This window comes from Triticum aestivum, chromosome 6A, assembly GCF_018294505.1.
Source record: "Triticum aestivum cultivar Chinese Spring chromosome 6A, IWGSC CS RefSeq v2.1, whole genome shotgun sequence".
NCBI classification, from domain to species: Eukaryota; Viridiplantae; Streptophyta; class Magnoliopsida; order Poales; family Poaceae; genus Triticum; species Triticum aestivum.
Window position 1 is genome coordinate 60528265 of NC_057809.1, and position 11020 is coordinate 60539284.

Sequence of the window (11020 nt, forward strand, 5' to 3'; positions counted from 1 at the left end):
ACTTCGATTTATTCGGTTAACCGTTCGATTTTTCGGTATATACCATAAAAACCGAAGTTCAAATCGGTATGAAAAGTTCATACCATACCGAAACCAGAAACCATAAAAAGCATAAAATCGGTTCGGTTCAATTTATTTTCGGTATGGTTTTCTGGTTCGGTTTTCAAATGCACAGAGTGACTAAATGGTCTGAAAGATTTCAAACTACCCGCTAGTGGTTTTTTAGAGAACCACCCACTAGGTTGAATTTCCCTTTTTAGGTGTTGACACTTAAACATTAGAGGACGTGGGATTACCCAGCTCTTCGGGGCTCCCCATGAACTTTTTCTATCTGCGATCCACCTGCTTTGTTATTTCTTCTCCTACTTTGCTTCGTCTTTTTCATTGTCAATTATGTAAACACCACATATTGATAATTGCCCAACCAAATCTTATTTCTCCATATCGTTCAACCACCAGCAACAACAAGGAAAGGCGTCGACATTTTTATCAAACAATTTGATAATTGCCCAACCAAATCTTATTTCTCCATATCGTTCAACCACCAGCAACAATGAGGAAAGGCGTCGACATTTTTATCAAACAATTTATTCTAAGAATGTTGACGTTGTTCATCACCGATAAACCATCGAGAGTATCAACATCGTCGACGTTCAGTGAGCATCCCTCCTTTTTCTTTCTTTCCATCCGTCTACCTTCTGGCACTTCTTCCTCAAGCATGCATTTCCAGGCCGATATGAGGTGAGTGTCATATTCTGTATTTTTTATCATACCATTATTTTTGTTTCTTCACCTTTTAAACTTACAAACTTGAAATTTCGTTTAGAGTAATGTTACATTTTCTTTGGTACTACTAGTAGGTATTGTTTTCCTTTTGGGCAAATACAGGTACGTACAAATTTTCGATGTCTCTACTACAGCTCTGGCCAAAAATCAACGGTAGCGAAAATTCCTTGCTCGCATCGAACTCTCCGCCCGACCTGACCCCCACCCATCTCCCATGGCTGCGGCGGCGGCGGCGGCGACGACGGTGACGGTGACGGCCACCCGCCTCCACCCTCCTCTCGTCCTCCACTCCGCCGCACGGCCCCAGCCCCCGCTCCGCCTCCGCCTCCTCCTCCCCACCCCACCGCCGCTCCGCCTCCGACACCGCTTCCCGCTCCTCGCCGTCGCCTCCGCCTCCGCCGGCGAAGGCCGCGCGGAGGAGGCCGCCGAGAAGAGCGACAAGGCCCGGCAGCTGCAGCGGAGGGTGCTCGTGGGCATCGCCATCGGGGTCGGCGCGGGCGGCGTCGTGGTCGCCGGCGGCTGGGTGTTCACCGCCGCCATGACCGCCGTCGTCCTCGCCGGTGCCCGCGAGTACTTCGGGCTCGTCCGTGGCACCGCCGCCGGCGGCAGCACCCCTCCGCCGCGCTACGTGTCCCGCGTCTGCTCCGCCATCTGCGCCCTCATGCCCATCCTTACGCTGTAAGGGAGCCCCGCATTTGTTGTCTGCTCTGCCCTACTGTCAGAATAAGCTAGAACTTCGCTGTGGATACTGTAATTTATGTGGTATTTAGTCACAATTTTCGGTATAAATGGGCTAGCTATCCTCACGTCGTTGTGGTCGTGCGAGCATAAAATTGCTTTGGCTCACTCACTCTTTAATTTTGTTGGGAATTCTTGAGGTAGAGGCAAGATGGTACAGTAGGAATTAGCTCAAATGCCGGCATTGAAACTTTGCAACCTGTAAGTTGTAGCTTTAGCTTGATACAATTACTTACCATTTTGATCATGGGGTCATTAGACACGATGCGAATCAGGCCTCACGGATTACCATTTCAGCACCGAACTCCCCATCTTATCACTCAATTTCTTGGGTCGGAAGAACAATTAAGTATCAGTGCATTTTTGTATACTTTCGAGGTATCAGCTTACAGATGTTGCTTGATTGCTTCAGCTCCTGAACTTCGTAGCATTTTTACTAGATCAGAGTTTCGTGACATTTTTTTTAGATGATCATAATTTACGCTATATGTTTTTCTTTGTGTGCGCATGTAATGTGGGTGGGGAGGGGTTGCTTAAGAAGGAAGGATTGCTACATTTGGTTGTCAGTTCCTGTTAATATGACTACAGCTTTGAGTTCTGATATTTCTCCTGTATATTTGCGTAGGTGCTATGGCCGCATGGATGTTCCCCTGACATTATCGGCATTTATTATTGCAATATCTTTGGTATTGCAAAGAGGAAACCCCCGTTTCACTCAGCTAACTAGTTCAGTTTTTGGTTTATTTTATTGTGGCTATCTTCCTTCTTTCTGGGTTAAGCTCCGTTGCGGACTAGCAGCTCCTGCCTTAAATACAAGTATGTCGTCAAATTCTCTTTGTACTTCTCTGCTTACTTCTTTGCTTGTCACCTTTCTCTACCGATTCATCTTTCTGTTTGATTTGCAGTATTGGTAGAGACAGTTTGTTTATAAGAGATTAATTTTATGTATAGTTTTAATTGATTTAAGGGTTCATAAGAAAGTGCATTTTTTAAGTGCTTACCAGTTACCAGTGCAAGTAATTATGATGTTTTTCTGTTCTTGGTGAGTTAATATATTATTGTTATATGTTAAAAGTTATAACCAGTGTTCTTTGACAGGTATAGCACATAACTGGCCAATACTTCTTGGTGGGCAAGCTCACTGGACAGTTGGACTTGTAGCAACCTTGATATCTATTACTAGCATTATTGCTGCTGATACATCAGCTTTCCTATGTGGAAGGGTATGCTCTTTCCTACTCTTCTATTTTGATTGACCCCATTTGACTTTGTCATGTTATTGTAAAACACAGCCTTTTTTAGTTTGTTTTAATTTATCTGGAAACAACTTGCCTATAGTTCTGTGGGTCACTATAAATTTTTTTACTCGTTTTGAACAATATAGTGTACATCAAGAGACTCCTACAGAAGCCTGTCAGAAGTTAGGAGCTATCCAGCTTATGGTGTAACTACTGTTGGGCAACCTGTTAAGATTGCCATTGATGTGACACAACCACACTGATAAAAAAAGTGTGTCAGATCACAGATGAACTTCTAGTTTATTGTTTTTCCCTACCAAAGTAACTACTACTCCCTCCGTTCCAAAATAGATGCCCAACTTTATACTAAAGTTAGTACAAAGTTGAGTCATCTATTTTGGAACGGAGGGAGTATAAATTTGTAGACACGCATACAATTGCCCTGCCATGTATGTTTGTTGAATGAAAAAGCATTCAACTTGTCTGAATTTTTGCAGACAAGTGATTTATTTGGACAGTCGTGTATTTGAAAGTAAATCATGTCATCGTGTTATCCATTTTCCGTTTCAGGCATTTGGCCGTACTCCTTTGACTAACATAAGCCCTAAGAAGACCCTGGAGGGTGCTTTAGCCGGTCTGACTGGCTGTGTGCTTACCACTGTGCTTTTGTCGACTCTCTTTCACTGGCCAAGATCGCTGTTGAGGTATTGCTAACTTCTGACACCTTTCTATTGTTATTGTCCTAGTTCCGAAACATTATTTTTCTTTACTGAATTCTTGAAATTTGGTTACTTGAACGCAATAAACCATCAAATTTTAGGTTTTAGGGTGAACAAAATTGTACCAACATAACGCATTAGTTTTCAATATATCAACAAGAAATACACAACTGCCAGGATTTTTTCTAATAACTCCATGGGAACTCATGACTCATTACATGTTATCTTGTTGCAAAGGAATATATGCCTCTCAATGAAGTTTAGATGGAAAAACTGATATTGATATCGATTTCCAACAATTAGAGTTTCTCAAAAAGTCAGTTTTGGTATCTGCCAGGAGTAGGGGCAGTGTTCTTTTCTTTATATTTTTGTAACTCTATCTGCACATTATTTTCTTGAAATATTTAACAAGGCTGTTCCTACCGTCCTTCAGAATTCAAATAAACAAAGATTTTATATGGTTATATCCTATTAGCCTAAAAAAGAATGTTGACCCGACATACATGTGATAGCATGTATCTCTTTGTTGAGTTTACATCCGCATATAGATTCTCCACTTGTACTCCCTCCATTTTTATATACAAGGCCACTATGAAAAACACATTTTGCATCTATACAAGGCCACCAACAATAATCGAGGCAAATATTAATGATGTTTCCTCGTACTACTAACCCATGACTTAATTACTAGCATGCATGTAGTGGATGATAAGGCTGGTCATAGTGGAGAGTAACTTATACTAGTGCCATACATATGACACTAGTCTAAGTTACTACATTCATAGTGCAAAGTAACATGGTAGTAGTGTCATAGAAGACTTCATTAATTAACTTGTAGACTCATCTTGTCTTGGAAAACGCTATGTTACAGTAACATATTATGTTACCACTTCTCATTAACTACAAAGCCACATAAGCAAAAATTTCTCGAAGTGCGTTATGTTACTTGCTAAGTTACTCCCACTATGACTAGCCTAACGACACACTCACCTACTTCCTCTCCCACGGCCACTCAGTTTTCTCTAATGTGCATGCACTAATTAATCCGGTAAACGAGAAAACAAATTGACTTGTAAAGCACACATTAATTTTTGTCTTGGTACCTGTAATTTTAGTTTGTGGCCTTGTATATAAAAATGGAGGGAGTATCTTGAATGACATATATTTGCGTAAAACTTTGCTTCCCTGCCTAATTATTTAATTGATTGATATCAGTGCTACTGCTTATGGGATCCTGATCTTTCTGGGTTCATTATTCGGGGATCTCATTGAATCTCTTATTAAGCGTGATGCTGGTGTGAAGGACTCTGGGTCGCTCATTCCTGGCCATGGTAAACATTGTTAGCTCTGTTCTTGTTATATCTCATGTTTTGTCATGTCAATTTTTTTGCAGCACTACTCCATGCAATTTTATCTACTCCCTTTGTTCACTTTTATAAGGCGTTGTAGCATTTCAGACAGTGTACAAAATAGCTCAATTTTAGTTGTCTGAAATGACTTATAAAAATGAACGGAGGGAGTATTTCATTCGTACTTTGGTATCGACCCTTTTTTCTAACAGTTACTACCATACTTTCCAAAGTTAGACATCTTGTTTCCGTCGGTTTTGTCCTTTACATTCCGAGTCTCACATCTTACACTTCATCGCGTCATTGCTTTTTCGCGAGCTTAACACAAAGCTGCAATGCAGGTGGTATTCTTGACCGGGTCGACAGCTATGTCTTCACAGGGGCGCTTTGTTACTCCTTCGTCCGAGTAGCTCTACCCCTGTATGGAGTCTGATTTACCGCAGAGAGAAATCGGTCTCCTTGTACCTTCGACGACATTGTCACCCAATGTAACATCGTGTTGGGGCCTTGATGAGATGGCCAGGATCAGCTCCCTCGGCTGACAATATGAGAATTTGGTGGCTGGCTGTAAAATGGGATAAGATCATAGGATGTGGCTGCTAACTAAGCGGTGTTTCTTCTTCATACGGGATCGAGCTGTTTCTTCTTTGGCGCCAAAATGGTGAAAACTTGTCACTTTTTGTGTACATAGTTTTTTCTTTTATTTTTGTAGAGTAAAAAGGGAACGCGGGTGATTGACTAGAAGCTACTACATATCTTAAGAAGTGTATTAAGGTTGTCTATGGGATCCTGGTACTTGTTGATCCCCAAACTTTTTTGCATGCCCCCCCCCCCCCCCCCACACTGACACACACACACACACTGACACACACACAGAGAATGTAGTATGTTGAGATTGACATTTTAATATTTGGCACATGGAAATGAATTTGCAGCAATAGTGCAAGCAACAGCTCAACTCCCATTGTAAGATGGAACACACTTACAGGCAAGGGTTTTGTTCCATGGAACACAGTATTTGTACAGGCAACAGCTCAATTCCCATTGTAAGATGGAAGTATCAGAAGTGTGTCATCGTATTTACTTGAACCAGCATGGCCTCGTGGGCAATTCACCAAACAAAATTGATCTAGGTATAAATGACAGGGGGGATCTCCAGAAACAAGATGCGTCGACGGCGGCACGGTGAGAGCTAAACACAACGGGATCTCCCATTCCCTCGTACTAGCCCTAAGAAATGGATAATAATCACCAGCCTTTTATCGTGCAATCTGCAGTCACTTGTCAGTCATTCTGTGGTGAGAGAGGAAGTCCCCGTCGCGAGCTTTTCCAACGACGCACCGATCATTTTGAGAGCCAGTAGATGATCAAAAAGATGGTGCAGGCCGCGATTACTGCTGAAAGAATGATCGTGTCCTTTGATTTCTTCCTCTTGATGGCGCCTGCAAACAAGAATGTATTCGATTGTTAGGGTGCTGGAATCGGGTCAAATAGCAGAGAGCATACGATGATGCCCGCCAAAAGACTAATGTCCGATGAAAGAATTAAGGATCGACAGATTACCTAGGAGGCCCCGAACCACAGGGAATTTTTCACCTAACTGCTTGACTTTTCCCTGAACATCTCCAAACAGGGCCCTCTGATTGGATAGGGCTGCTCTTGTGCTTTGAGCTTGCCCAATTACCTCGTCTATCTGGAATTTGGGTAAAAAAAAAAGAGGAACATAGTGCCTCATGAGCTAGAGTTGATCACAAAGACAAACACATATTGACAGTGACAAAGTTTCGCTGCACAAAAGTAGACTTGTTTTCTCTCCTCTCCACTCAAACCATCGTTCAATGTTCACACTGTTATTAGTACAGAAAACACGGTTGTAACTTGTAAGTGTTCCTAACAACCTGTTCTTCCTATTGCTGTGTAATTCCCAACACCCTGCCCCAAGTTGCACATCACATGAGACACCACTCACAGATATTAATGATTTTGTGCATCAGATCAGAGAATGCAGAATGAGCAAGAACTAATGATGAACATCACAAATATAAATGGGGATCCTTCTAGTGCGAGTGTGCGACGCTAAGCAGCTGGCATGAAATTGAACAGAATTTTAGATACGCTTGGTCTAACTCAACTACTGGAACCATACCTGGTTGACGCTGCCATGAATGGAAGCCCTCTCCCGGAGCAAATGCACCCTCGGCGACATGCCGCCCGTAGCCTGGAGAGAAAATCCCCGGCGATCAGACTGAGACGACACAACAGATGAACGGGGGCATACGCTCTGCAACAACACTTTGATGAGAAGTGGAGACCCGGAGAGAGGCGACACGAAACCTTGGACTCGGTGATGTCGCCGCGCACGGAGCTGAGCAGGTCGGCGTGCTCCCTCATGGAGCTCAAGTTCCCCCGCGTCCTCCTGAACTCCTGTTCCGATCGATCGGATCGGATCAGCCAACCAACCAACCATTTCAGCGAGGTGAGCAGCGGGGCAGAGAGGAGAGGCGGCGGGGGAGGAGGAGGAGGAGGGGGGGGGGACCTGCGTGAACTCGTGCAGGATGTCGCGGTGGCGCGCGAGCTTCTGGGAGACGGAGGCGGTGGCGGGGGCGGCGGGGGCGGCGCAGCGGCTCATGGCGTCGTTGACGTCCTGCAGCTTGTCGAGCAGCGCCTGGATCTCGAGCTCCGTGGACTTCCAGGAGGAGCGGTCGGCGGTGGGGGAGGCCGCCGAGGCCGAGGCCGAGGCGGAGGAGGAGCGCGCGGCGAGGCGCGCGTACGAGGAGAGCTTCACGTCCAGGTCCCCCTCCAGCTTCCGCGCCTCCCGCCGCAGCTCCTCCCACCCGGACTCCTGCAGCTCCAGCGCCGCCGCCGCCGCCGCGTCGTCCGACTGCCCCACGCCGTGCATCATCGCCGTCCCCCCTCCTCCGCCGCGCCCGATCCGGTTCCGGCGCCCCCTGCTCGCGTGATCTGATGAGGGGGGGTTGGGGTGGGAGGAGGATTTGGGTTTGCGACGACGCGGAGGTTGGGAGGGGAGAAGGGTTACGTGGAGAGCGGAGACTGGGCGCTTGGCCAATCTGGCTTGTTTTTTTCAGAGAAATATTCATCACTGATCTTGTTGCGGTATTCACTTTGTTTTTTTGTTTTTGTTTTTGCATATATTCACTTTGTTCACCGCCCTTCAAAATGCCCTAAATACAGCCACGGAAGTGAACGGTCACTCATATACGGTTTTTTATACGATTGTCTACGTAAGTGACAGCTGAAAGATGGCTCATCTTGTGTTGGGTTTGTGAATGGAGGCTGACAGTTCTGGTTTCCTCCTCCGACGGCGTAGTCATGCGGAGGTGTCAGTTCTGGAGTTCGATGGCGTGTCCGGGGACACGTTGCTCGGTCTGATTCTTTCAACGGCAATGGTTTTGCTTCAGGCAAACTACTTTGGAGGTCCGTAAAGTTGCTGATCAACGATGAAGCCGTGTTGAGCTCGGGTGAAGAGGTGATTTGTCTCCTTTTCCTTAGTGGAGAGGGACACACGCTGGTTTTTTTGCATAGGATTATCCTATCTTTTTAGTCAAGTAATGTCAATATTTACGTGGCTTGTAACTGAATTTTTATTTTATTAATGAGACATGTATTTATTGGAAATATGCCCTAGAGGCAATAATAAATTAGTTATTATTATATTTCCTTGTTCATGATAATCGTTTATTATCCATGCTAGAATTGTATTGATAGGAAACTCAGATACATGTGTGGATACATAGACAACACCATGTCCCTAGTAAGCCTCTAGTTGACTAGCTCGTTGATCAATAGATGGTTACGGTTTCCTGACCATGGACATTGGATGTCATTGATAACGGGATCACATCATTAGGAGAATGATGTGATGAACAAGACCCAATCCTAAGCCTAGCACAAAGATCATGTAGTTCGTATGCTAAAGCTTTTCTAATGTCAAGTATCATTTCCTTAGACCATGAGATTGTGCAACTCCCGGATACCGTAGGAGTGCTTTGGGTGTGCCAAACGTCACAACGTAACTGGGTGGCTATAAAGGTACACTACGGGTATCTCCAAAAGTGTCTGTTGGGTTGGCACGAATCAAGACTGGGATTTGTCACTCCGTGTAAACGGAGAGGTGTCTCTGGGCCCACTCGGTAGGACATCATCATAATGTGCACAATGTGATCAAGGAGTTGATCACGGGATGATGTGTTACGGAACGAGTAAAGAGACTTGCCGGTAACAAGATTGAACAAGGTATCGGGATACCGACGATCGAATCTCGGGCAAGTATCGTACCGATAGACAAAGGGAATTGTATACGGGATTGATTAAGTCATTGACATCGTGGTTCATCCGATGAGATCATCGTGGAACATGTGGGAGCCAACATGGGTATCCAGATCCCGCTGTTGGTTATTGACCGGAGAGTCGTCTCGGTCATGTCTGCATGTCTCCCGAACCCGTAGGGTCTACACACTTAAGGTTCGGTGACGCTAGGGTTATAGAGATATTAGTATGCGGTAACCCAAAAGTTGTTCGGAGTCCCGGATGAGATCCCGGACGTCACGAGGAGTTCCGGAATGGTCCGGAGGTAAAGAATTATATATAGGAAGTGTTATTTCGGGCATCAGGACAAGTTTCGGGGTCAGCGATATTGTACCGGGACCACCGGAAGGGTCCCGGGGGTCCACCGGGTGGGGCCACCTGCCCCGGGGGCCACATGGGCTGTAGGGGGTGCGCCTTGGCCTACATGGGCCAAGGGCACCAGCCCCTAGAGGCCCATGCGCCAAAGGGACAAGAGGAGGGGAGAGTCCTAAAGGGGGAAGGCACCTCCGAGGTGCCTTGGGGAGGATGGACTCCTCCCCCCCTTGGCCGCACCCTTCCTTGGAGGAAGGGGCAAGGCTGCGCCCTCCCCCTCTCCCTTGGCCCTATATATAGTGGGGGGAGGGAGGGCAACCATACCTAAGCCCTGGCACCTCCCTCTCCCTCCCATGACACACCTTCCTCCTCCCGCAGCGCTTAGCGAAGCCCTGTTGGAATCCCGCTACTTCCACCACCACGCCGTCGTGCTGCTGGATCTCCATCAACCTCTCCTTCCCCCTTGCTAGATCAAGAAGGAGGAGACATCGCTGCTCCATACGTGTGTTGAACGCGGAGGTGCCATCCGTTCGGCGCTAGGATCATCGGTGATTTGAATCACGACGAGTACGACTCCATCAACCCCGTTCTCTTGAACGCTTCCGCGCGCGATCTACAAGGGTATGTAGATCCACTCCTCCCTCGTTGCTAGGTGACTCCATAGATAGATCTTGGTGACACGTGGGAAAATTTTGAATTTGTGCTACGTTCCCCAACAGTGGCATCATGAGCTAGGTCTATGCGTAGTTTCTATGCACGAGTAGAACACAAAGTAGTTGTGGGCGTTGATTTTGTTTAATATGCTTGCCGTTAGTAGTCTTATCTTGATTCGGCGGCATCGTGGGATGAAGCGGCCCGGACCGACCTTACACGTACTCTTACGTGAGACAGGTTCCACCGACTGACATGCACTAGTTGCATAAGGTGGCTAGCTGGTGTCTGTCTCTTCCACTTTAGTCGGATCGGATTCGATGAAAAGGGTCCTTATGAAGGGTGAATAGCAATCGGCATATCACGTTGTGGTTTTTGTGTAGGTAAGAATTGTTCTTGCTAGAAACCCATAGCAGCCACGTAAAACATGCAAACAACAATTAGAGGACGTCTAACTTGTTTTTGCAGGGTATGCTATGTGATGTGATATGGCCAAAAGGATGTGATGAATGATATGTGTGATGTATGAGATTGATCATATTCTTGTAATAGGAATCACGACTTGCATGTCGATGAGTATGGAAACCGGCAGGAGCCATAGGAGTTGTCTTAATTTATTTATGACCTGCGTGTCAACATAAACGTCATGTAATTACTTTACTTTATTGCTAACCGTTAGCTATAGTAGTAGAAATAATAATTGACGAGACAACTTCAAGAAGACACGATGATGGAGATCATGATGATGGAGATCATGGTGTCATGCCGGTGACAAAATGATCATGGAGCCCCAAGATGGAGATCAAAGGAGCTATATGATATTGGCCATATCATGTCACTATTATTTGATTGCATGTGATGTTTATCATGTTTATACATCTTATTTGCTTAGAACGACGGT

General features: G+C 45.7%; 2 protein-coding genes across 2 annotated transcripts; one reads left to right on the forward strand and one right to left on the reverse strand.

Moving 5' to 3' along the window:
- The first annotated feature begins 926 nt into the window (after window positions 1-926).
- LOC123132016 (phosphatidate cytidylyltransferase 4, chloroplastic) lies at window positions 927-5612 on the forward strand. Its single transcript, XM_044551766.1, has 6 exons — window positions 927-1464; window positions 2150-2340; window positions 2623-2747; window positions 3333-3466; window positions 4697-4812; window positions 5172-5612. The coding sequence occupies exons 1-6, from the start codon at window positions 1001-1003 to the stop codon at window positions 5261-5263; spliced, it is 1122 nt and encodes a 373-aa protein (XP_044407701.1). The 5' UTR covers window positions 927-1000; the 3' UTR covers window positions 5264-5612.
- Window positions 5613-5754: 142 nt separating this feature from the next.
- Window positions 5755-7883, reverse strand: LOC123132017 (Golgi SNAP receptor complex member 1-2). The gene is made up of 5 exons (XM_044551767.1): window positions 7367-7883; window positions 7165-7254; window positions 6977-7048; window positions 6394-6523; window positions 5755-6272 (listed from the first exon to the last, which is right to left on the reverse strand). Exons 1-5 carry the CDS (start codon window positions 7730-7732, stop codon window positions 6175-6177), a joined length of 756 nt encoding a protein of 251 aa, XP_044407702.1. The 5' UTR covers window positions 7733-7883; the 3' UTR covers window positions 5755-6174.
- Between the last annotated feature and the right edge of the window lie 3137 nt (window positions 7884-11020).